The sequence below is a fragment of the Uranotaenia lowii genome, chromosome 2 (assembly GCF_029784155.1).
Source record: "Uranotaenia lowii strain MFRU-FL chromosome 2, ASM2978415v1, whole genome shotgun sequence".
In the NCBI taxonomy this organism is placed as follows: domain Eukaryota; kingdom Metazoa; phylum Arthropoda; class Insecta; order Diptera; family Culicidae; genus Uranotaenia; species Uranotaenia lowii.
The window spans coordinates 16396301-16423464 of NC_073692.1; the positions used below are offsets into that span (position 1 = coordinate 16396301).

The following is a 27164-nucleotide window of genomic DNA, read 5'->3' on the forward strand; positions in this document are numbered from 1 at the left end:
GATGCTTTTTGACGTACATTTTTCAATTCTGCTGTAGTTACTCTCAATTTTATTCACACTTTTATATTCTAGCTAAGGTACAAAAAACCTAACTCAATTCTACAAAGTAAATTCACACGATATACTTACCACTAAAGATAGCAAACAGTGCCCCGATGGCCAACCCGATCATCGTTCCCGGCCCACCGGTTTCATTGTACGCGACCAGGTGTGTCAGGATCAGAACGCCCACGGTCCACCGCCCTCCGGTTCCACTGGCCACCGCATCCCACACCGATCGAGGAGCTGGCTGGGCCCTGCCGGAGGTTGACACAGAGAAAGAAAACATTAAGCTGAGCTGCTGAGTACAATGTTTTCCAACAATATCATCCACCCCTAACTAAGTACCAGCCCAGGTAACAGAACATTGATCAAAAGTCATCCCCGTTTGAATAATTAAGCGCTACACAATACCGCACGCCATCGAATCAACAACTTTTTCCCATCAAAACTTAATCAACCGGTTGCGTTGGGGCGTGTCAATGAACTGAATTTCTAAAGTTCAAAAGTTGTTGAAATTTTGTATATACATTTGAGTCCAACTTACATTATAAAGCTCAAACAAAGGAGTGATTTACGAATTGTTGATTGAATTCTTGAATTGCCACGTTCTATAATTTGTCAAAGCTCCAGTATCCTAAAGCGAGGCCAATGGGCTTTTTGCGGGGGAAGAGGGTGGTTTGATTCGATAATGGCTTCCAGAGCGTGAAACTTCTGCTAAACCCCCTCGAGGTAGAAAAAACTACCCGGTTTCACTTGGAATTGTGAATCTCGCCAAACAACTGGCACGGCTAAGCCCAAAAAGATTTATCTACACAGAAATAGGTTGAATAAAAATATATGTATTGCTACCAGAAGAAGGTGTATACTCACATGATTTGGGGTTATTTGGAGAGACACAACGAGCACGTGCCTCGAGCTTGGAAAACGACGACTTTCCCACTCACACACAGGTTGAAGGGAAAACAGCAAACCGGGGTCCACGGTCCGAAAAGTTCTCCGGTCGATGTGTCTTGTGTTTGCCTTCTTATTTTGCCGGATTTCCCAGCACATTCACAACAAAGAAGTTTTCCATTCGAATTCCACCAAAGTCGACAACTCCCAGGTGAGGTTTTGCTCCTTGCTCAGCCTACAATCAGGCGTTTTCCACCAAAATCCTCACCTAATTTATGTCTGATCGCAATTAAGCACGGCCTTTCGAGGGTATTATTTGCTTCAATCTAAAGCGCACTTTTTTCCACCAACAGCACAGAGGCAATGCTTTTGAAGTTTTGTTGTTTGCCTTTGATTTTTCACACAATTTGCTGCTGCTTCTGGCAGTTTAGGATTCAGCATTTCCGTTCATGGCGCTATTTCTGTTGTTGTTGTTTTGCTGACCCCCCAAGTGGATTTCTGTCACGCGAATGCAAAAAGGATAGGGCTAAGGCGGCGTTTTGTTGATGGATACTAAGAAATCGATGTTTGCTCTAGCTTTGAGCTAGTTGAGCCGAGTTGAGAAAATAGCTATCGGAACGAAGCTTTCGGTTTCTTTTCTAGGGATTTCTAATTTGGAAACAAAGAACAGTCTGTTGAGCTTGGGGAATACTTTGAAGCTCCTCAAGTAGCGAAATCTAAAACTGGCCACGCAAATAAGTGGAAAGTTTTTTTGGAGACAGTAAAACGAACCCAAGACGAAAATTTTTTCATGCTCTTTTGGTTTTCAAAAAAAAATTTTCCCACCGCCCCCCCTATTTCAATATTTTAAAGCTCATCGCCCCCTAAAGGTGTTTTGGAACAGGTTTGTTCAGAAATGCAACAAAAATCGGCATCATTTTTGTCATTTTTGTCATTTTTGTCATTTTTGTCATTTTTGTCATTTTTGTCATTTTTGTCATTTTTGTCATTTTTGTCATTTTTGTCATTTTTGTCATTTTTGTCATTTTTGTCATTTTTGTCATTTTTGTCATTTTTGTCATTTTTGTCATTTTTGTCTTTTTTGTCATTTTTGTCATTTTTGTCATTTTTGTCATTTTTGTCATTTTTGTCATCTTTGTCATTTTTGTCATTTTTGTCATTTTGTCATCTTTGTCATTTTTGTCATTTTTGTCATTTTTGTCATTTTTGTCATTTTTGTTATTTTTTGTGTTTTTTGTCATTTTTGTCATTTTTGTCATTTTTGTCATTTTTGTCATTTTTGTCATTTTTGTCATTTTTGTCATTTTTGTCATTTTTGTCATTTTTGTCATTTTTGTCATTTTTGTCATTTTTGTCATTTTTGTCATTTTTGTCATTTTTGTCATTTTTGTCATTTTTGTCATTTTTGTCATTTTTGTCATTTTTGTCATTTTTGTCATTTTTGTCATTTTTGTCATTTTTGTCATTTTTGTCATTTTTGTCATTTTTGTCATTTTTGTCATTTTTGTCATTTTTGTCATTTTTGTCATTTTTGTCATTTTTGTCATTTTTGTCATTTTTGTCATTTTTGTCATTTTTGTCATTTTTGTCATTTTTGTCATTTTTGTCATTTTTGTCATTTTTGTCATTTTTGTCATTTTTGTCATTTTTGTCATTTTTGTCATTTTTGTCATTTTTGTCATTTTTGTCATTTTTGTCATTTTTGTCATTTTTGTCATTTTTGTCATTTTTGTCATTTTTGTCATTTTTGTCATTTTTGTCATTTTTGTCATTTTTGTCATTTTTGTCATTTTTGTCATTTTTGTCATTTTTGTCATTTTTGTCATTTTTGTCATTTTTGTCATTTTTGTCATTTTTGTCATTTTTGTCATTTTTGTCATTTTTGTCATTTTTGTCATTTTTGTCATTTTTGTCATTTTTGTCATTTTTGTTCATTTTTGTCATTTTTGTCATTTGATTTAATATAACAGAAAAAAAATTTAAAAAAATTCTTACAAACAAATTAATGAGCTGTGGAATATCTAAATTTTAGAAAAAATCAAAAATGATTGTTTTATCAGTTATGCAAACAAATTGATTCTTTTTGTCATTCATTTTTCTATCAACCGTCGGAGTTTCAAATACCGTCTACTTATATTTTGATAGGATTTTTTTACTGGCGTAGGAGACTTGATTTTGTTAAAGATTTGATCGTTCACAGTGAGTCTTTTAAGAAAGCTAATAGAAATCAGCTACAAATGACTATTTGCTTCTAAAAGATAAATTCATAATCCTGTCTCAGAAAAAGTCTTTCCTATTCTTATCAGGATAATTTGAAATAAAAATCCTTTTATTTTTTTCCTCTTTCCGTATCCTCTAACTCGATTTCGTAAACTGCCACCCACTCTTGCTAATAAATATTTCCGAAAAAAAAGACGCATCGAGGCTCTGATCTAAGTGACGGTTATGGGAATGATGACGGGCGAGACCTTTTCAAGTCGGAATAACGCTTTACAAAACGGCAAAATGTATTCGCCTGGAACTGAGAACGTTTTATGTTTCTATATCGTAGGAAGGAAGGTGATTTGGAGGAAAAATGGATCAGAGAAAAAAAAAAGTACGGAAAAGCGTCTCGTCCCACATCATAGACGCATAAACACACACAGCCGACCGAGTCTGTTCGCCTTTTTCTTCCGGGAATTTCCATATCGGATCGGATCCTTCGTTGGTGGATGCCTTCTCTTTATCCGCCCCATCGGAAGGCCGAGATTGAATTTCGTTTGTAAACACATCAATTGGGTGTGTCTGAAACGACGACGACAACGGTGACTCTCATTCCAGTTACGACTTCCTGTTGCTGCTGGAACTTTATGATTTTGGAATCAGGTCCTTCCTTCCTTGTGAAGGTGATGGTGTCGAGGGAAAAGTTTTGGGCCCGCGTTGATTGAAAAAATAAACGCTATTTGTCTGTGCGATACGGTCAATTTAAACAATTTAGTCTGTAAATATTGTTTAGGAGTATTAGCAGATGATTTACTTAAAGCTGTTCATTTAATTTTTTTGTGAAACGACACCTCAATAATCTAGAGTTTTTGTTTATAGAGAAAAAATCACTTTGAATTTCATGGAAGTAGGCGTTTGTTTAATGTGACAGACGCGTTTTTTGGAGCTGAAAATTTTTTATTACCAAAATTTCAACAATTTAATGTAAATTTAAATTCGGTTGTCGATTTTTTAATCAGTAATACCTAAAGTGTTAACGTGATGGATAGTTTCATCTATAGAACGCCGTTTTATCGAACTGTCTGGTGTTGTGAAAAATGTGATCATGAATGGGAGTTGAGAAATCAATGGGAAATTAGAGTATAGTCCAAGAAGTTGTGGTCTGTGGAAGAAACTTAATACAGTTGGACTGGGAATTAATATCAGAGTTATTGACTAAAGGAGAACCAAATTAAAAAGTTTCCATTATGTTATTTGTTTCCACATGGTGAAAATGCAGAGGATGGATTACGATGGTTGTCTTGATTGGGAAAAACCAGAAAAATTGTAGCGTGCATCAAGATCCAGAAAATTTAGCTAAGTATCCGTTTATTTCATTTTTTATTCTTTCCACAAAAAATTTTTTGGTTGGAGTAGTTCCAAGGTAAGATGATGAGTATAAATGTATAATTATTTATTGATATAATATTCAAAATAGCTTAACTCTATTAAAGGGGATCAGTGGGGGGTTGGATAGGTCATCAAACGAACGAAAGACTGAAATACAATGGATTATGGGTTCAAGCCAGCCGGAGTATCTCGGCAAGTTTGGAATTATGCGAAGGATACTAGGGTATCTTTTCATAATTCTAAATTTGTTTCGAACAGTTGGTAGAGTTAATGTCTTTGTCTGAACAATTTGTTCTCTCACTGTCATCTTTGTACTCACGAAATCACTGTCTGAACAAACCTGGAGGCATCGGCAAATCTGACAGGTTTGCGTCGGGGGTCTTCAAATTTTACTAAAATTTCAAATTTGTGTCGTTTTTGCACATTTAAAAAACTCAGATTGAAAAAATGTTTATATTTTTTATATTTTAACAATTTTTCTACTTATGCAGATAGCACACGCATCTATCCTAAGGTTGACAGATTTTTTTCAGCACGGAACCGAGCCGGACAATTCCGGGCTATTTTATATAAAAACCTGGCCAAATCCGGGCATTTAAAAACCTTTCCTGATTATTTTTATTAAACTCGCTCAGATAATTTTATTTTTGACGCATAAAATCGGGCAATCTGGCAACCTGAAGACCTCCCAACTGCAAATTTTAGGTAATGAAAAAATCTCTATCTTTAATGTTTTTTGAGACAGTTTTTAGTTATATGATTCAAATTAAATTTTCTAAACTCCAATTCCTGCTTTTGAGAGAATTGACCTGAACACTTCGAATAAAGATTAGATATGTATGTATGTATGGTTCCCCCATCGGTAGTAAGGTCCAGCCTATGTCTGTGTGGCTTGGCCTTCGAATTTGAGGGAGTCATCCAACCTTCAGAGACCTACAATGGTTGGCAATCCACTCCGCTTGCAATAGTCTCTTCGGTTGCATTCCCTCTGAAATATATAATTGTGTATACCATGAAATACATCTTACCCGTCGGCAACTTATGGGATTCGAACCCAACAGTTTTTTCTTGCCGATACCGGGAATCGAACCCAGCAGTACGCCTGGGTTACCAGACTCGCGCCAGCCTATCCACTTGACCACATCAGCGCTACTTCGAATGAAGATTAGATATGTCCAAAAAATATAATAAATAAGCAGTCGAAACAAAAAAGGTTTTTAAAAACAACATAGAAACAACAAATTTCCCCCACATAGAACAAGAAAGTTCATTTGCGGTTCATTAGAAAGCGCGACAAAAGCTCTCTAGTCAGGGAAGCTTTTTTCAAATCCCTGAAGCTATAATTTTTTTTATAATAATGAAGCTATAATTTTTTTTATAATCTTTTTTGAAAAGCGTCATTTAAAAAAAAAATTGTTTCGCTCCAGTTTCCTCCAGCGGCAGGAGTATTGATAACACGGGATGGCGGTGTGGAAAATGATGTAATTTTCCTTCGAGAGCAAAATTAACGTCAAATGTCAAGAACATGAAACGAAGTTGTGTTTACATCAAACAGCACGAATTAAAAACGAAATGGCTAATGGTATCGTCTGCGACAAAATGGCCAATTATGTGGTTGAATGTGACATCTTCAGCAGCATCATATTTTGTCCACTTTTCTCAAGAAGGGAGAAATTTTCCACCTACACACAGGGCCGAATTTCGAAATTATTTATTTGGGGCATTTTACACGGTAGGCTATTGCGGGGCTGTATTCAGGTTAAGTTTGTATACAACGCTTTTAGTAGAGCTGGATGAATCGGATAAAACTTTAAGGTAATTCGTGCAAAATTTGGGATTCATTCATTTGCTGTAGCTATCCCACGATTCCCCCCAAACGCAGCCCTGCAAACACCCACTCCACCCAAACCCAAGATGACATAAAAACAAACCTTTTGTTCACCACCATCGCCTAAACCGTGGAAAAACCAGCAAACAGAGAAAGCGCTCGCCTTCTCGTTGGTATGTATTATGCTCTTTTTGCTACCCTTGAGACGATTTGTCGTCCTCGGGGACGAACTTTCCTTTGGCCGCAAGTAAAGAAGCTAAAGCACTACAGACAGGTGTACGGATCATTTCAAGGTATTTTCTTACCGCTTTGTTGCTGTCTTTGGGGAAGGAAGAACAGCACCGATTTCGGTTCTTTGTAAGAACACTAAGGTAGTGTGGGAAGACGAATTTTACGAGCCTGACGCTAATTGTTGTCTGGTGCTTTCTTATGAGGTAGCGCGCGCTTCGAGAACTTTTATTGCGGTTTTCTTTCTGTTGATTGATGGTGTTTTTGGAACTGCGAATACTCGAGTTATCAGGAAATCGACTCAGTGTGAAGTTGAGCAACACTTATCTTGACCGCCAATCCGCTTTCTTAGTAGGTTTACTCTAGTAAACCTACTGTCTATGCTGATTCAAAAAAAACATTAAAGTTTTATCAATGTGATCGAAACATAATTGTAGAAATACTACCAGAGCCATGCCATGGACTATTTTAAAATCCATTTGTGTCTTCCCAGGTAACAATTTTAGTTTTATACGAGTGCTTTAAATTCTTATACATCAGAAGCGTTTTATAAAAGGCGCATTTAATACATCACAGCGATTTATAAAACGCTTATACATCCAAAGGGAAAAGTAATCCTCGAGCAGCCTGGAATTTAAATGAAGTTTCATATCCCTCAACTCGAATTACATAGATCGACCTACGAAAAAATTCCAACCAGTTTTTTTTTTGTTTGAAGTAATATGTAGCAAATGTTTCTATTTTAACTCTAAAACACTCTATAAAACCATTTATCCTACTAAGTGATATTTAAAGGCGCCAAAACAGCTGGTGTGTATAACAATGAAAGAGCCATCTTTATTTTTTACTTTTTGAAATACCTATGACCTGTTGTATCATAAAACATGCTGAAAATTTTAAAATTGAAGAAAATTACAAATTACATGGTTTCGTACGTACAATTTTTACGGTAATATTCTTGTTTCCTACACCCATAGCAGAGGTTGAAAAAATTCAAGGTCTATCTAGCCTTTGTGCCGAAAATGCGCTGAAAGGTGTACTGTAACAAGGATGATAAATATGATTGAAAAAGCACAGGTTCACTTTATGAATTTACGTTGAATCGGGAGGACCAACATGAAGAGTGTTCTGAAGGTTCACTATATTTATGAATTTACGTTGGATCGGGAGGACCAACATGAAGAGTGTTCTGAAGGTTCACTTTATGAATTTACGTTGGATCAGGAGGACCAACATGAAGAGTATTCTGAAGGTTCACTTTATGAATTTACGTTGGATCGGGAGGACCAACAGGAAGAGTGTTCTGAAGGATCACTTTATGAATTTACGTTGGATCGGGAGGACCAACAGGAAGAGTGTTCTGAAGGTTTACTTTAAGAATTTACGTTGGATCAGGAGGACCAACAGGGAGAGTGTTCTGAAGGTTAGCTTTATGAATTTACGTTGGATCAGGAGGACCAACATGAAGAGTATTCTGAAGGTTCACTTTATGAATTTACGTTGGATCGGGAGGACCAACAGGAAGAGTGTTCTGAAGGATCACTTTATGAATTTACGTTGGATCGGGAGGACCAACAGGAAGAGTGTTCTGAAGGATCACTTTATGAATTTACGTTGGATCAGGAGGACCAACATGAAGAGTGTTCTGAAGGTTTACTTTAAGAATTTACGTTGGATCAGGAGGACCAACAGGGAGAGTGTTCTGAAGGTTAGCTTTATGAATTTACGTTGGATCGGGAGGACCAACAGGAAGAGTGTTCTGAAGGTTCACTTTATAAATTTACGTTGGATCAGGAAAACAAACAGGAAGAGTGTTCTGAAGGCTCACTTTATGAATTTATGTTGGATCGGGATGACCAACATGAAGAGTATTCTGAAGGTTAACTATGTGATGGTTAACGACCTTTGAAAAAAAAAGTTCATCTATATATATAAAAAGCAATTATCTGTATGTTTGTTTGTTTGTTTGTTTGTTTGTTTGTCCTCTATAGACTCAGCCGCCTTAAGAGCTAGAGATCTGAAATTTGGCATGGATGCTCATTAGGACCAGGAATGATGAAAAATGTTTTTAGATTTTTGGACGACCCCTTCTGAAGGGGGTCGTCCATACAAGACAAACATTGTTTTCACGTTATTGACGTTATTTTCCGTCGGATTGTGATGAAAATTTGCACATGAGTGTTTTGAGAGACGAGCAACCGATTACAGTTATCAAATTTAGGGTCAGGGGTCGGCAAAAGGGGTCGTCCATATCCACTGATTAATGTTTTTGCGATATTGGCTTTATTTTACATTGGATTGTGATGAAAATTTGCACATGAGTGTTTTGAGAGACGAGCAATCCATTACAGTTATCAAATTTAGGGTCAGTGGTCGGCCAAAGGGGTCGTCCATATTCACTGATTAATGTTTTTGCGATATTGGCGTTATTATACATCGGATTGTGATGAAAATTTGCACATGAGTGTTTTGAGAGACGAGCAATCCATTACAATTATCAAATTTAGGGTCAGGGGTCGGCAAAAGGGGTCGTCCATATCCACTGATTAATGTTTTTGCGATATTGGCTTTATTTTACGTTGGATTGTGATGAAAATTTGCACATGAGTGTTTTGAGAGACGAGCAATCCATTACAGTTATCAAATTTAGGGTCAGGGGTCGGCCAAAGGGGTCGTCCATATCCACTGATTAATGTTTTTGCGATATTGGCGTTTTTATAGATCGTATTGTGATGAAAATTAGCACATGAGTGTTTTGAGGGACGAGCAATCGATTTCAAGTTTCGAATTGCGGATCAGAAGTCGGCTGAAGGAGTCGTCCATACCCAACTTTAATGTTTTTGCGATTTTGACGTTATTCTACATTGGATAGAGATGAAAATTTCCGCATAGGAGTTTTGAGGGACGCTCTTTTGCTTTCAGGTTTCAAATCTTGACTCAGGGGTCGGCAAAAGGGGGTTATTATCTGTTCACTGTTTTTACGATATTCTCTTGATTGAGCATAGAATTGTAATGAAAATTGACACATGGGAGTTTAACAGAAAAGATAACTGATTTCAGGAGTCAAGTTTTGAATCGTGGTAAAAAAAAGGCCGTCCATGTTAGTTGCTCACTGTTTTCGCGATATTGTCATGATCATGCATCGGATTGAGATGAAAATGTTTAGATGAGGATTATAAACTATGAGCAATTGACTCCAGGTAGCATGTTCCGTGTCAAGGGTCGGCGAAAGGGGCGTCTTTATTCACTGTTCACTGTTTTCAAGTTCCTGACGTTATTTTACATATAATTTAAAAAAAAAATGGCACAAGGGAGTTTCGGGCCAAGGGACAGAAAATGAGGGTTTCATTGAAAGTTCAGTGTTTTGTGCAATGATTTTGTTCGAGACAGTTAATTGATACCAATTTATGTGTGAAGGTCAAGCAAAAGAGTCGTGCACATAAACAAATAGGACATGTTTCTGCCATAATGTCTAGATTTTGCAGCCGATCGAGAAGAACACTCTCACATAAATTATAATAAAAATCCAATCAACCGTTTAATTTGAATTTCAAGTAATAGTAATAATAGCGACTTTAAACACTGTTGATTTTTTTCCCCAAAATTGTTGAAAGAATGTTTCGAATTCATTTTCTAAACTCATTTTGACGTACCAATGATTTAAAGCGAAACGAAGTTCGTACGGGATCAGCTAGTTAAAGTATAAGAATAAGGTTCGGAATCACCAGTTTGAACAGTCCAGTACAAAAAGTAGATTTGAAAAGATTAGCTTATTGGATCTAGATTAAATAGAAGTTTGTCTCGAGCACGTTGTCTAGTATAAACAAGTTGGAAACTTGTTGTTCAGTTCGGAAAGACTGGAGTGACAAATCGAGACAGTTGATGTCGCCCAAAACAAATGTCTTTTTTTAAAGTTCCACAATGCTTGAGAAAGCATATCTCGTTCCAGAATTCATTGAATTGAAGGAAAGATGTTTTCCGTCAGTTCTGATTTTTATTCATGAAAATCGATAATACCTTGTTAGTAGTCGTAGTAGTAGTGAGAATATAGAAATATAATGGAATCATAGCATTAGATTTTTGAGGATGAAGAGACAGTGGAAATTCTTTGTTTAGATATATAATTGAAGGAAAAGGAGCATCCCGGCGTGTTCACGCATTAAGGAGGTCTGATAATAATAGAGATTTGGTTTGAATAAGACACCTGTGGAAAAAGGTTCTAGGAATATATCTGGATCAAGAATGGAAGAAAGTTCACGAATGGCTTAACAAATAAAAGTACCACGATATTTGAGTGTCACGAGCTAGCTTATTTCTAAGTATACTACAAACGTTATATACAACTGTGGGAAAAATGAACTTATTCAGAGCAAGCATTAAGACAAAACATTTAAATATTGACATGAATAAGCATCAAAAGAGGTGTTAACCTTCCCATGCCGTTCGCAAAATATCCGTTTCGGGGAAATTTGAGTTGTAGTTTGATTTCGTTCTCCTGGCTGTAAATGTTAACCGATTTTGATGATATTATATTCATTGTGTAGGTAATTTGTTCTTATTACTCAAAATTTTAAAATAAAGTCGATATATATTTCCAAGTTATCAGAAACTGGTTCAGAAAGTGAAAAGTCCGAAAAATCAATTTTATTTTTAAAATGCTCATAACTTTTGACAGCTTTTCTGTATTTAAGTGTTTCATTGATGTTTGAAATCGTCAAGAATCCATCTATCCGACAGTGTATAGATATGTTGGGGTGCAATGAAAGTTTTGACCGCTATCTCAGAACTTCCGGTAGAAAAAAATCTAACTTTAAAAAAACGATATCCAATTTTTGCTTTGCTTAGCTGTATTTCATTTCCCAATGAACCGATTTTCAAAACTCAAATTTCAATTTTTTGACGTTAATTTCATTATTTTCATAGAACATACTTGGTCTGTCAAAATTCCTAGTTCTTCAGTATATTGGAATGATGATAAAGAGATTTTAAATGTGCGCTTCGGGTCATATTGACCCGAACGGCATGGGAAGGTTAATTACAGTTTCGCTAAAAACCCGTATTTTGGATTAAGATCGAAGAAGTGAAATCAAAAATTTCTGGTTGTTGCTTGTTCCCAGTTTGAAATTTAACTTTTAATCTTTGTGTAGGGGGGAGATGTGTAGCCGATGATTGCGAGCACGACACTCTCTCGGCTGGTAGGCCTTTTCCGAGTCAACGAGTACTACACGCACACACACGACGGCTAAGCTGCCGCGTCGTGAGCGGTCGTCAGTTAACAAACGATCTTCAGTAAGGCAGGACGTGTGTCTCCCGTTCAGCCGATGAGTGCTAAGCGAAGCTGCACAGGTGTGTCGTCTACAACCGTGCATCGAGCCAAAAAACGAGCCGGACTATCGACTTACAAGAAGGTAGTGACTCCGAATCACGATAATAAACAAAATACGACGGCCAAAGCGCGATCCCGGAGGCTGTACACGACGATGCTGACGAAGTTTGACTGCGTGGTAATGGACGACAAAACCTACGTCAAAGCCGACTACAAGCAGCTTCCGGGACTCCGAGACAGGAGTTTTATACGACAAAAGGAAGGGGAAAGGTAGGAGATATTTTCAAGCACATGAAACTGTCAAAGTTCGCGAAGAAATATCTGGTTTGGCAAGCCATCTGTACCTGTGGATTGAAAAGCAGCATTTTCATAGCTTCCGGGACTGTCAACCAAGAAATTTACGTGAAAGAGTGTTTGAATAAACGTCTGCTGCCTTTCCTGGAGAAACACGGTTGTTCCGTACTGTTTTGGCCAGATTTGGCATCTTGCCATTACGGTAAAAAGGCCATGGAGTAGTACGCCGCCAACAACGTGCAGGTGGTTCCTAAGGACAAGAACCCTTCCAACACGCTAGAGCTCCGCCCAATTGAGAAATACTGGGTTATTGTCAAGCGGAACCTAAAGAAGACCAAAAAACTGCTAAGGACGAGCAGCAGTTCAAGGTAAACTGGCTTTCTGCGGCGAAGAAAGGTGGCTGTACAAAATCTGATGGCAGGGGTTAAGCGTAAGGCCCTTCAATTCGGATTTGGAAAAGCTGAAGCCTAACTGAATATTTTTCCTGAATTTTATACTAATTAAACTTGAAAAAGAAATTTAATTTGATATTTTAAATAAACGATTTTACCGATTTACACGCGCTATCCCTTGATCAAATTTTGACCGTATCACCCTTTACTGTAACAAAGATGATAAATATGATTGAAAAAGCACTGCTGGCATAAAGATTCGAGCTCCCAAGCAAAATGATGCATGGCCACTACATTCAAGCGAAACAAGAAAAAACATGTAACGGGATTTATACGTCAGAAAAGAAAATTTCAATTAAAATATCAGTTGGCAGTATTTGAAACTCCGACGGTTGATCGAAGAAGTGCTACGTCAAGTATTAGAAAAATGGATGACATAAAGCATCAATTTGTTTGCATAACTGTAACAAGAATCATATTAGATTTTTCCTACGATTTCGATTTTCCACAACTCATTGATTAGGTGGCTTCAAAGTTTGCATGATTCTTTTTAAAATTTTCTGTTCAATTAGATTAAATTTCACAAAATGACAAAAATGACAAAAATGACAAAAATGACAAAAATGACAAAAATGACAAAAATGACAAAAATGACAAAAATGACAAAAATGACAAAAATGACAAAAATGACAAAAATGACAAAAATGACAAAAATGACAAAAATGACAAAAATGACAAAAATGACAAAAATGACAAAAATGACAAAAATGACAAAAATGACAAAAATGACAAAAATGACAAAAATGACAAAAATGACAAAAATGACAAAAATGACAAAAATGACAAAAATGACAAAAATGACAAAAATGACAAAAATGACAAAAATGACAAAAATGACAAAAATGACAAAAATGACAAAAATGACAAAAATGACAAAAATGACAAAAATGACAAAAATGACAAAAATGACAAAAATGACAGAAATGGCAAAAATGACAAAAATGACAAAAATGACAAAAATGACAAAAATGACAAAAATGGCAAAAAATAATTCAGAAAGTCTCAGTATTTGGCATTTATTTGTTATTTATTGTGTCATATCAATTTATCATTAATAATGAATATAAATTGAAATAAATTCATAACTCTACAATAAAGAGTTTTAAGAATAACAAAAAAACTCAAGTATTCAATAAATTGGAACAAATTTGGCAAGCAAAGCTCCGATCAATCTAAATTCTGGTTAGTCTGTTTTTTTCTGAAACTTGACTGAAAAAGTGTTCCGAATTTGTTCGAGACACATGAAATCAGTGAACCAAATAGAACCAACTAAGTCGATGTCTGTCAAACATATCAGTCGGTTTTAAGAAGGTCTCTTCCATTACACGTGATTTAAGATCGAAGATCTCAAAAATGAAGCATGATTTCAGGTTAGGTCTGGTAATCCACCAGTTAAGGAAACCACACACACATTTTTCAATGAGGAGGCAAAATGCTGCTCAATTGAACCCTTCATTCACTACGAGTCCAGAATAGGGCAGCTTACTCTACTGAAGAACAACCAAGAAGCAATAAACCATTTTCCAAGTCACTGGAAACGGATCGATACAGATTAGCATGGATTGCATTTTACTTCGTGGAACTCGGTTAAGTATCTGCTTCCGAGCTGTTGGTTCCAAACAAGCCGCAACATTTTCTTATAGTTTATATGTATGGAGCGTTTTTTTTTAAACAATATCAATAAAAACTATAAGAAATTCTTGCATAGTATAGGAACTAATTGCATCAATTATCTAAATTCTTCAAGTTGAACACGACGTGAGAAATCACGCAATCTTACAGGCGACTCGGCATAAGAATATTCCGAAAAGAAGTTCTACATAACGTTAAGACATTTTCCGAATGTTTTTAGTGAGATCGATCAGAATCTTCGCGGCTCCACAAATACTGGTAATTTGTGCATAAACAAAATCGATCCACCATCGTTTTATTGCATCCATTCGCCGAAGCGGTCCAATTTGCATCCGCTGATTTCTCACAACTTTCAACTTATTTGCTGCGAACGTGCTCAGAATTCGAGATATTTCTTTTACTTTCGTTTTTTCTCCTTCGGAACCCCATGGTTGGCCTACATTCAATCGTATCACACAAAGTTATTGATTATCACATATCGATTGCTTGACAACAACAGCACTTTAATGACCTTCCGCAGATTAGTTGCTACCCTATCTGTAGCAATCGAATCTGTTTGACTGCGAAGCGATAACTGCATAAGTATGTAGGTATCCGACTGGAATGAGCACAGCTAATTCTGAACTCCACCTTTTTCGGGCAACATAATCGGTCACCCAAACATCCCACACACGCACACAATTTTTCACGTAACTCTGCGAAAACAGGTAGCCTTCCCCTATAATTAAGAGCGTTGACCATGAAAAGGCAAAGCAGTAGGCTTGAACTTCTTCCGAATCACCCGACCAACCTCCACGTCCACCCAAGCTCGTTCCATCCAAAAAGGAAAAACACTATTTATGCATCGAAACACCCATTCGGAAAATCCAAGCAAGCCTACGGTATGGGGGGCAGTTTCCGGTTCAATCTCGCGCACACACACGTTGCAGAACGGAAAGCAGCCAAACGGAAGGAAGTCTTTCAATTTTTTCGCATCCACGCGGTTCAATGTCTCGACGGAAACTAACTCGGCCCCGATTTGCTTCGGGGTTTGGGGGTTTTCCTCACCGGACTGGACCGAACCTTATGTTACCATAAGCGACACGAGGCTTTGTTTTGGTTTTCCTAGGTAAAACGTTCCGGGATGATAGATTTTCGGCAGGATTTGTGTTCCGATCGGGTGGCTTCGTTGGAGCTTGCGCTCCAGGCGCTTTTTCCGGGAAGGGTTGGCAAAAATACATTTTTTGAATATGTTGGGAAACGAGAAATGAAAAAATTTTCATTCTATTTTAAGTATTCCACAGTGTAACCATTCGAATATTCTCAGCTTTTAAAATGTTACAAAAATACTTGCCACACACCTTGTATGATTTCCGCTGTCACAGCATTCGATACGAATTACGTTTTTCTTTTTTGAGTAGAAATATACTGCCCCTACTTTCATAACAGTCCCATATGCAAAAACAAGCAAGCGAGAAAATCAGCTTTTTCTGTTTTGGAATATATTTTTGAGTTGTGATCACAACGTTCAGTATAAACGAAAATCGTTTGATGGAAGGTGTTCTAGGTTGAAATTGGGACATTGACAAGCACCATTTTTATTCGTTATGGGACTGTTATGCGAGCACATTTGAGACCTTTTTCAAATGTACTCCACATAGAATATGTTTTGCTCACCAAGCTACTTCCTAAGACTTAAATTTGATCATTTTTGAACTTCTAAACGCAGTTATCAGAAAAACAAACATATTTTTAGACAAATATCGTGAATTCCTTAATGTAAGTTCAATCTTTTTTACGATTTTGATTGCATCTGATACAGTGAGCGAAATAAGAATAGAACCACTATGTGTTTTGCTTGTTAAAATATGAATGATTGAAAATCACCAAAACTTTGTTCTATAAATTGTTCTGAATTGTTTAACGGATAAATCAAGCATAAGTTTACTTTTTTTGGACGTTGCAAATGGTGTTGAGGACCAAAACTATGGAAAAAGGGTGCGAAATAAGAATAGAACCACTTGTGTTTTTTCAACAAAAACAAAATTATTTCTAAAAATTTACTGTGTAAAAGTGAATAATAATGCTTCTACGAATTATTTGAATAGTTTACTGTATTTTAAGCAGTTTTCTAGAATTTCAAAGATTTTCAAAGGTTTCAAAAGGGGGTTTCAAGAGATGTGTCTCCGCAACAAATTTTGTTCCGGAGATCATCAGAATATGTTCTTACAAAATACAAATTATTTCTCCCATAAAACACAATACATTATATCTTTTGTAACTCTACACAAAACACAAATACATACAAACCAAGAAGGTATAAATACAACACACAAATTTTGTACAAGAACTCTTGAATTATAATTGTCACTCTAAAACCACGCGTTTTTTACTACGTCGTACCGGAATTTCACCAAGCTATAAGTCCCAAGTTAAAGAAGGTTTTTCTAAGACTTACAGTTACGGGAAGCACAAATTTCCCAGTAAAATCGTCGTTTACAGTGCGTGGATATTGTCGCTAACATTCTGGTGCCGAAACCCGGGAAGAAATTCCCAAAAATTGTGCTGGAAGAGCAACCACGTGTAGTGAAGTTACGGTTCCTCATAATCCTAGCCCGAACTTACCAATTGTCGTCGGTGCTAGTTCTTTATTCGATACCGTTGATTAATTCGCGATAGGATTGCAAGAATCCAGCTTAGTGTTGCTGCCACTGTAAAATTGTGAAATTTCATGAAAAAAGTGGTTAACAGAGTGATATTGGCTCACAAAATGGCTCCGTCAAAGAAAGTCGTGAAAAAGAATACGTTGCCATTAGAAACGCTGATTCGCAGAAGAAATAATATTTTGGGATCTGCTAAATTGATCCAGGAGTTTGACTCCAATTACGTTGTGGAACAAGCAAATCAAGTTCCAGTGCGAATCGAGCGTTTGGATGAGCTATGGGATCGCTTCGAAAGCGTCCAAGAAGAAATCGAGCTAATGGAAGGTGAAGAAGAAGTGTTCGCAGAATCTCGACAAACATTTCAGACTCTGTACTATGAGCTGAAAGCCTCGCTAAATAGTAAAATTCAGAGATCTGCATCACCTGTCCTTAGCCGAAGAATTCCCGAAAGTGTTGTGCCCCCTGTGAACCCCACTCTTTCCGTGAAACTTCCTGAACTGAAACTCCCTGAATTCCACGGGAATCCCGAAGAATGGATCGAATTCAGAGATCTTTTCAAATCCGTGATTCATACGAACAATTTGATCTCTCCTGTGCAGAAATTGCACTATTTGCGTGGTTCCTTGAAGGGTGAAGCCTCTCGTATCATTTCCTCAATCGCGATCTCTGCCGACAATTACGCGATTGCGTGGAAAGCTATTTGTGATCGATACGAGAACAAAAACTTTCTCATCAAGCGTCATATGTCAGCCATTTTGAAAATCCCCTCAATTAGGCGGGAATCTGCCGTTGGGTTGGCTGAATTAGCTGATGAGTTCAACCGACACGTGGGAATTCTCGATAAGCTGGAGCAGTCTAGTGAACACTGGAACTCATTCCTCGTTGAGCATTTGAGTACCTTACTCGATATAAAGTCCCTTATGGAGTGGGAAACACAGTGCCAAGAACAGGAATCTCCCACTTACTCCCAGTTGTATGAGTTCATCCATAAGAGGTCTCGAATGCTCCAAAAGTGTAAAGTGTTAACCAACACGAACACAAGTGTGCAAATGAAGAACACTAGAGGAAAATCCTCTGCATCTCATGTCGTGTCGGATAATGTTGTGAAGTGCCTAAGTTGTAAGCAGGCACATCAACTCTCGCAGTGCCCCACTTTTCTCAAGCTTACTCCGAACTCTCGTCTAGACTTTATAAAAACCCATCGTCTTTGTATCAATTGCTTGAGAAGTGGGCACTTAGCGAAAGACTGTCGCAGTAGTGTGTGTAGAAGTTGTGCCAAGAAACATCATACATTGCTTCATCTCCCTCCTCGAAACTTTAATGGCACAACTTCTGAAGAAGTAAGTGAAAGTGAGACTCCACAAACCTGCATAGCTGTGTCGACTGCTGTGACTACCAACACGTCATCAGCACAATCGTTCTCGGTATCGCGAGCACCGCCGGTGGTGCGATCGTGTCCGTCAAATTCGTCGTCGCCGGTTACCCACACCCGATCGAGTGGTGAACCGTCGTTTGGGTTGCTCTCACGGTCGGGAGAGCAGGTTGTCGAATGCCCTCCTCTCGCGTCGCAGCAATATTCGTCGTCATTCGAAAATGAACCACCTTCCCCCCAAGAACAGCCCACATCACTCACACAAGTCACTTCTCCGGAAAATGCCACTATATTCCTATCTACCGCTCTGGTGCGAATATTGGATCGCCACGGTAATTATCATCTCGCACGCGCTTTGCTCGATAGTGGATCGCAATCAAATTTTATATCCGAATCGTTATGCCAACGTTTGGATTTGAAGCGCAACAAAATCAACTTACCCATCTGCGGTATCGGACAAGCAACAGTTAATGTCCATTACAAAGTGCATGCAAAAATCACTTCTCGCTTCAATCAAACCGAATTTACACTCGACTGTCTCGTTTTACCCAAACTAACGGTTTGTTTGCCCAGTCTGAACGTTAATATTTCTGACTGGAAAATTCCTCGCAACATTTCTCTTGCTGATCCGAAATTCAATATTACCCACGGAATCGATCTATTAATTGGCACTGAACTGTTCTTCTTGCTTCTCGAATCACACCAAATCCTCCTTGGCGAAGGACTGCCATTGTTACAGCGCACAGTTCTGGGGTATGTAGTGTCCGGAAAATCAATTTTCCCAATCCGTGAACACATCGATATGCAACACCGCCATAATGCAGCCACCGGACTTAAACGAACAACTCGAACGATTTTGGCAAAAGCGTTAACCGCGGATGAAAAGGAGGTAGAAACGCACTTCGAAAAAACGTTTTCGCGGAGTGCCGACGGTCGATATGTGGTTCGACTACCTCTTCGCGAAGAACTAGTTCCATTGTTGGGTGACTCATACAGCACAGCTGTTCGTCGTTTTCTGCTATTGGAGAAGAGGCTGTCAGCTGATCAGCAATTGCGAGAAGATTACGAGAAGTTTATGCAGGAGTATGTGATGTTGGGCCATATGGAAGTGTGCCGTCGCGTCGCGGGCCCGCAGTTCTTTCTTCCGCACCATGCAGTGCGACGCCCTGATAATACCACCACCAAAACACGAGTCGTGTTCGATGCCAGCTGCAAGGCATCGGGTCAGCTGTCCCTGAACGACGTTCTCCACACAGGCCCGACGGTACAAGCGGCTCTTCTATCTACAGTTGTAAACTTTCGAAAGCCGAAGTATGTCTTTACAGCAGACATAGAAAAAATGTTTCGCCAAGTATGGGTGCATCCAGACGATCGAAAATATCAACAGATCATTTGGCGAAAAGATCCCTCCTTACCCCTCCAAGTCTACCAACTCAAGACTGTAACATACGGTCTAGCCAGTTCACCGTATCATGCTGCGCGCGTACTCAACCAGCTTGCCGCCGATTATCATCATGATCACCCCCTCGCCTCCTCAATTATCAAGCATCGAACGTACGTGGATGATACATAAGCTGGATATGATGATTTAGCCGAAGCAACCGAAGCCTGTCGTCAACTTGTGGAAATGCTGAAAAAAGCTGGTTTTACTTTGCGCAAGTGGTGTAGCAATCATCCAAAGGTTCTCGAATATGTCCCCGAAGAGCTTTTGGCCTTTTGTGGAACCCCCAAACAGATACATTCAGCTTTAAAATTCCGTCGTTGTGTACCGCCAACCCAGTTACGAAACGTGTGGTAGTATCCGAAATGTCGCAATTGTATGACCCCATGGGTCTCGTCGGGCCTGTAGTAGTCAGCTGTAAAGTGTTCGTGCAACGGCTGTGGGCTGCAAGTGTCGAGTGGGATGCTCCACTTTCCGAAGACGATCGCTCCTGGTGGAATGAATTTCGTGATGGTATACAAGATCTCCAACGTCTCTCCATCCCCCGTCGTGTTTTGGCTAACGTCGATAATGAGTTCACATTGCATTGTTTCTGCGATGCGTCGGAACGTGCCTATGGATGCTGTGTGTATGTGGTAAGCAAGGGATCAGATGATCGTACTTATAGCCAGCTGTTGATCGCTCAGTCTCGCGTCGCACCTCTTCGTAATCTGACCATTCCGAGACTTGAGCTGTGTGCGGCAGTTCTAGCCAGCCAGATGATGGAAAAAGTACGGACAACAACAGAATTCGATGGACCAACGGTGTTTTGGTCCGACTCAACTGTCGTGCTACACTGGATTCGATCTCCACCCCCAGATTGGAAGCCTTTCGTATCGAATCGAATTGCCGAAATACAGAGGTCAACAAAAAATTCCCAGTGGAGACACATTCGCACCGATGTCAACCCAGCTGATATCCTTTCTAGAGGGGCATGGCCCTCCCAGATTCTCGACAACGATCTTTGGTGGCATGGACCAGACTTTCTCGTGGCCGCTCCGGAGTTCTGGCCACCCGTTTTACCAACCTCCAACCTTCAATCTGTGGACCGAGACGAGATGAACATTGAAAAGCGTCAACGTTATACCACTGACCACACTGACATGACACTTAGAACAAAAATTCAACCATTTTCTGTCTAATTTTTTGTTGTCAGATTTTGAAGGTTCGCAATGCCGACGGCAGGTGGCGAACCTGAAAAATTTGACAAAAAATGCCCAGTAGGAAAAATGGTCCTGTTTAGTCCGATTTTATCGTAGAAATTGCGTGTTTCATTTTTAAAGTTGGGTGGCATTTCCTTACTGGGATAGCATTTCTTCAAATCGATCGATGCGCACTCTGGAATCGACATTGCGTACTGTTGGAAAAATTATCCAGAAAACGAAATCGAGTGTCCAGTCAGTATGGTCAGTGGTTATACTGTCGCAATGTTGGCTACTGCAATAGATGACTCGTTGCTCTCACGATTTGCCGAACTCAGCCGACTGCTGAAGGTCGTAGCCTGGTGCCTTCGTTTCTACCACAATTTTCGCCTGCCAGTTGGTTTTCGTCGTGTTGGAGTTCTGACCCCATCGGAAATTGAAGATGCGTTGAAAGCTTTGATACGTCTCGAACAAGCTAGTGGCTTCCAAGCAGAGCTGCATCAAGTACAAGTGAGCAAACAAACAAACACTCCTTTGGAATTTCATGCCAAATCGCCTCTCAAGGGCATGAATATTCTTTACGACAGCGAAGGATTTTTACGTTTGGACGGTCGATTGCGCAATTTGAACAAATCGTTCGATTCAAAACATCCATACATTCTCCCAGCCGACGGAAAACTAAGTTTGCTGCTGGCACGATCATTGCATCTGCAAACTGCTCACCCAGGACCATCTCTCCTACTCGCAACGATGAGGCAGCGCTTTTGGCCCTTGCAAGGCCGAATCCTAGTCCGCAAGATAGTCAGAAATTGCGTGACTTGTTTTCGCTGTCGACCAACACTAGCACACCAACAAATGGGTCCTCTACCGGCAGTGCGACTTAATCCAGCTCGAGTATTTTCCAGATGTGGTCTGGACTACTGCGGGCCATTTAACGTTCGTCCGTTGTACGGGAGGGGGGCAAGCCTAAAAATGTACGTCGCGGTATTCGTTTGCCTTTCGGTGAAGGTTAAGGCAGTCCATTTCGAAGTCGTTCCGAACCTAACGTCGTCTGCGTGTATAAATGCGATCAAACGGTTCGTGGGTCGCCGCGGTCGGTTACTCGAATTGCATTGCGACAATGCAACAACCTTCGTCGGCGCTAACTCCGAAATGAAAGCAATTCGTCAGCAGTACCTGCAGCAGTTCCGCACGAATCAATGGGACAACTATTGTCTTGATTCGGGCATCTCGTTCCACTTCATTCCGGCTAGATCCCCACATTTTAGTGGACTGTGGGAGGCGGGGGTGAAGTCATTCAAATACCATTTTCGTCGCATATTCGGAGGACGATCGTACACCTACGATGAGTTCTCGACAGCTGTAGGCCAAATAGAAGGTACCCTCAACTCTCGGCCTCTCATTCCCCTCACAGACCACCCCGACGACCTTGAAGTGATGACGCCAGGGCATTTCATCATTGAGGAACCGTTGTTCTCAATCCCCGAGCCCGAAATAGCAGAACCGGTGAAAAAGCTGACTAGACTACAAGAAACACGTCGATTCCAACAATAACTCTGGAAGCGCTGGTCCAGAGATTACGTTAGCCAACTTCAACAGCGATCCAAATGGCGACAGGCGGTCAAAAATGTCGACGTGGGAAATCTCGTCCTTCTACGACACGACAATCTACCCACGTACCAATGGAACCTCGGCCGAGTAGACGAAACGATCAAAGGCGAAGATGGGCTGGTGCGCGTAGTGCTGGTCCGAACTGCGCGTGGTGTGTTCCGCCGAGCTGTTACCGAAATCTGCGTGCTGCCGGTCGATACTGCTGACGGTGACGACATCGATGCTGACGAAGCTGGAGACCAAGGAGGTGCTGCTGTTCAAGAAGGTTGAAACGGACGGTTTCAACGGGGCCCGGTATGTCTCCGCAACAAATTTTGTTCCGGAGATCATCAGAATATGTTCTTACAAAATACAAATTATTTCTCCCATAAAACACAATACATTATATCTTTTGTAACTCTACACAAAACACAAATACATACAAACCAAGAAGGTATAAATACAACACACAAATTTTGTACAAGAACTCTTGAATTATAATTGTCACTCTAAAACCACGCGTTTTTTACTACGTCGTACCGGAATTTCACCAAGCTAAGTCCCAAGTTAAAGAAGGTTTTTCTAAGACTTACAGTTACGGGAAGCACAAATTTCCCAGTAAAATCGTCGTTTACAGTGCGTGGATATTGTCGCTAACAAGATGCTCCTCTAGCGTTTAGGAATTTGATACTTGAGCTATAATACTTTATCAAACTGCTTTATTTCTTCATCATCATTCATAAGTATGATGCAAATTGACGAAACATAGATTTGATGCTGAATTTGAAGAAAAAAACAGGCTTCAAATTCAAAAATACTATTGTTTTTAAATAATCAAACGCTATTTCTCTAGTTTCAAGTCATAGATGGCAGCACTATCTTGCAATTAAACCGAATTGATGCCCATTTTCGAATATCTGGGATTAATTCAGGTGTGCTGGATGATTTTGGTCAAGAAATAAGTACTTGGTACCGTGTGACCGGTGTGACCGCCTTGGAAATTCTAAGATCACAATATCAAAAAATAAGAATTTCATCATGAACCCATGAAAGTGAATTTCTTGGACCGATAATCAGAATAATTTTGTACTTTCCGATGGAGCTTGATGAACCAGATAAATAGCAGTATTATTGGTATGATTTGAAATTGAATCGGAAGTTGAGATGTGTAGGAATTTTGGCAGTGTTATATTCTTGTGCTGGTGTTTTTTTTTGCAAATCCGGAAAAGATTTCTGCAGCGTGAACTCCAACAAAACTGTGTTGGAAAACAACATCGAAATGATGAATATGGGCCTAAATTAACCTGAAAAATCAATATTGAGACTTAATTTGGTGTTAACGGCAAGATAGTGCTGCCATCTATGACTTGAAACTGGAAAAAGTTATGTTTATTGAAAAAAAAATCTAAGTTTATGAATACCAATCTGTTTTTTAATGATTTAAAATAAACCGAAAATGTTTGATTCATCATTAAACGTCATTTTAATGAAGAAAGTAAGTAGTTTGGTAAAGAATTACAGCTCAAATATCAAATTCCTTAGTTCTAGAAGAGCATCGCTTAAAACACCATTTTAAACCCTTTGAAAATCTTTGTAATTCTAGAAAACTCCTTAAAATGCAGTTAACTATTCAAATAATTCGTAGAAGCATTATTATTCACTTTTACACAGTAAATTTTTAGAAATAATCTTGTTTTTGTTGAAAAAACACAAGTGGTTCTATTCTTATTTCGCACCCTTTTTCCATAGTTTTGGTCCTCAACGCCAATTGCAACGTCCAAAAAAAGTAGACTTATGCTTGATTTATCCGTTAAACAATTCAAAACAATTTATAGAAGAAAATTTTGGTGATTTTCAAACATTCATATTTTAACAAGCAAAACACATAGTGGTGCTATTCTTATTTCGCTCACTGTAGCTTTTCGCTGAGGAAGACATTCCTTCATAATTCGACATCAAGTGAAAAGATTAATTTGCTACTTCAAATAATTTTCGGACTTTATAACGATAGATTTAAAATCATGATCAATTAAAAAATGATTTAATATAATGAGAAATAAAAAAATAAAATTTATAAATTTATCAGTTTATAAATTTTCAATCGAAGCTTTTAAAATTTAAAATTTCAAGCTTTGGATATTTTGTTGGTTTCAATTGGAATATTGGGTCCTTTAAAGGACATACCGTCAAACGGGGCATCATGCAACAGCGGGGTTCGATGCAGCATTTATATAACACTACATTGAATCAATTTTTAATTTAATGTATTTTAATAAAGTTATCTTTTAATGATAACAAAATGATGATGAAATAATTTTTCGCATCTTAAGCTAGTTGTCTTAAGTTTTTTATTTTTATGTAAAATTTGAAAAATCGAGCAATAAATGTACAAATTTTAACATTTTTTGATGCCGAAAAAAACTTTACCCAGTATGACGGATTGGCTTGATAAAATTACCTACAAACTTTTTACAGGTTTCCTCATGTTATACCAACATTGTTGGTGTAAAAATATTTTTCGAACAATCACCCAATTTTTTTAAATGAATATTTTTAAAATTCAATTAGGTGTCTGGGGTTAAATGCAAATCAAAGAAATACCTTGTAAATCTCGTTTCCATGTGCTGGAATATGAATGTTTTGCATCACACGTTTGTAAACATTTAAATTTCATTCATCCAAACATTTATTTTTATGATTTCAGCTTGTAGATTTTTTCGTAGTATTATTTAACCCCTAAATGTATGCAGCATCCTTATTTTCAGAAAAAATGTGAAAATTTGTTTTTACATACCCAAAAACTACTGCAATTGGTGTTGTCATGCGTAATGGTGTTTGAGGCATCGCAAATATATTAAAAACTATGAATTGCCGTACGTGTTCATAAGATTTTTCATTAAAAACAAGGTTTGTTGCAAGTTACCCCATTTTCTAAGGAGTGTGAAAATCGCATGTTTTTAGAAAATTAAAAATAACTGAAGAAACCGATAATTTTTTTAACTACGCCAATTTGATGCCCCAGCATCCTTAAAACTTTTGATGCATAAAGGATACGATTAACTGTGAACATAAGTTTTTTAGAAGCCATTGAAGTTAAAAATTGTTGCATGTTGCCCCAGTTGACGGTATATTGGATACTTTTCTTTTTATAAATTTAGTTTCAAAGGCTTACAAGAAAATCATGTTTTCGGAAAACAAAAATGTAGAATAAAAAAACAATAACAGATTTATAAATAAATTTCCTTGAATTTAAATATTTATATTATATTAAAACAAAATATGAAGAAGAATATATTTAGTTATTTAACATTTTAGTAGTTTGTGTTTCTATGAACTCGTTTAACCATTATAAAATCTTATTAATAGAATTTAATTGATAATTAAAAAGGAACAGCATTTTGGTGTCTATGATTAAGTCATTGATTTGGTAGATTTAAGCGCGCTGAACTCGTTCTATTTTTCAAATTTTGCTTGAAAATGTATCAGTTTTAGGTGAAATCAATCATTGAAAATTGATGAAATAACAAATCTACGTCAAAGAAAAGTCTGATTCTGAATATGTTTATTATTTGTTTAATTCAATTAAGGAGAAATATTTCAAAGAAGATGCATGATCTAAAAAAGTTAAATTCTACAGTTTTGAAAAATTTGAAAAGATATCATTACAAGTATTTCTGACATTACTAAATAAAGTTTAGAAAAAAAAAGAATTCATTTAAAAAAAATTGTTCAAACCTGCAAAACGATTAGGTTGATGCTTTAAAAATATCTGAAACTAAATTTGTTTTAAAATTTCATTCATCGCTTTCGAATGTGATGTTGACCATTTATAAGAACAAGAAACACAAAATAAATTTGAGACTGAAATTGGTTTCTTGAAAAATATTTCATTTGAGAATGATGTTTTGTTAATCTAAATTTTTAGTAATAAAATAGAAGATACTGAGTTTTGAATTTTATCTTGCTAGTTTTGAGGACCATCATGAGTGACATGGCTTCCGACTTGTTGATGTATATAATTAGTATTCGATCAATTAATTTTGAAGTTAAAATGGTTGGTTTCAAACTCGGAATTTCTTTCGTAACACTTCGTTCTTAATAAAACTCATTTTAAAGATGAGGTAGTGTTTTTTAATGTCAAGTTTAGAGTTTCAATATAAAATGTTGATTGAATTGCAAGTCAAGATGAGTCAAGATTAATTTCCACCGGAGGCGAGAAAAGTTTCGGATTTCTGCTGAGCATAAATTTATTGTAAAAATGCTTAGTTAATATACTCAAAATACAGTGCAATTTGAATTTAAGTGCAAGAAAATCTGATAAACTGCAAATTGACAAATAGTTCAAAAAACAAGTTTTATTGAAAATTCGTCAAAAACTGAGTTTTGTATTTAGACAATCTAAAAATGCAAAAATGTGCCAAATCACGTCAACTTTACAACCCTTTTTTTCAAAAACTATCTTGTGTGACTCAAACAGTTTTGAATGAAATGTACGGTTTTGACACCACTTTTTTTACATTTTTTGTGATCATGATTTCAAAAAAATTCAAAGAAAAAAAATATCCTTATGAGCAATGTACAGCTTCAGATTTTTTTTAACACTAAGTGGAAATGTGTTTTGAGCATTTCATAGCAGTGATGTCAATCTAATTTG

At 37.8% G+C, this 27164-nt stretch overlaps 3 protein-coding genes across 3 annotated transcripts in view; 2 read left to right on the forward strand and 1 right to left on the reverse strand.

The window, feature by feature from the left end:
• The window catches only part of LOC129741100 (uncharacterized), a 21369-nt gene extending 6070 nt beyond the window's left edge, over nucleotides 1–15299 (reverse strand). Inside the window, exons 1-3 of the mRNA XM_055732802.1 lie at nucleotides 15165–15299; nucleotides 913–1431; nucleotides 130–296 (exon numbers count right to left, since the gene is read on the reverse strand). Coding sequence (XP_055588777.1) covers nucleotides 130–296; nucleotides 913–914 — 169 coding nt within the window. The 5' untranslated portion in view covers nucleotides 915–1431; nucleotides 15165–15299. The remainder of the gene's footprint in view (nucleotides 1–129; nucleotides 297–912; nucleotides 1432–15164) is intronic.
• A 1734-nt stretch (nucleotides 15300–17033) lies between these two features.
• On the forward strand, nucleotides 17034–19871 carry LOC129741101 (uncharacterized). Its single transcript, XM_055732803.1, has one exon. It carries the CDS (start codon nucleotides 17034–17036, stop codon nucleotides 19869–19871), a length of 2838 nt encoding a protein of 945 aa, XP_055588778.1.
• A 233-nt stretch (nucleotides 19872–20104) lies between these two features.
• On the forward strand, nucleotides 20105–22801 carry LOC129741102 (uncharacterized). The gene is made up of 3 exons (XM_055732805.1): nucleotides 20105–20858; nucleotides 21225–22426; nucleotides 22484–22801. The coding sequence occupies exons 1-3, from the start codon at nucleotides 20105–20107 to the stop codon at nucleotides 22799–22801; spliced, it is 2274 nt and encodes a 757-aa protein (XP_055588780.1).
• The last annotated feature ends 4363 nt before the right edge of the window (nucleotides 22802–27164 follow it).

What these genes read in the sequence shown, in the direction of transcription:
- LOC129741101 (XM_055732803.1), top strand. Translation starts at nt 17,034, where the DNA reads ATGGCTCCGTCAAAGAAAGTCGTGAAAAAGAATACGTTGCCATTAGAA.
- LOC129741102 (XM_055732805.1), top strand. Translation starts at nt 20,105, where the DNA reads ATGTCGCAATTGTATGACCCCATGGGTCTCGTCGGGCCTGTAGTAGTC. An exon ending in GAACATTGAAAAGCGTCAAC is followed by an intron (nt 20,859 to 21,224) that starts GTTATACCACTG and finishes CTACTGCAATAG; the next exon opens with ATGACTCGTTGCTCTCACGA. An exon ending in AGCCCGAAATAGCAGAACCG is followed by an intron (nt 22,427 to 22,483) that starts GTGAAAAAGCTG and finishes TAACTCTGGAAG; the next exon opens with CGCTGGTCCAGAGATTACGT.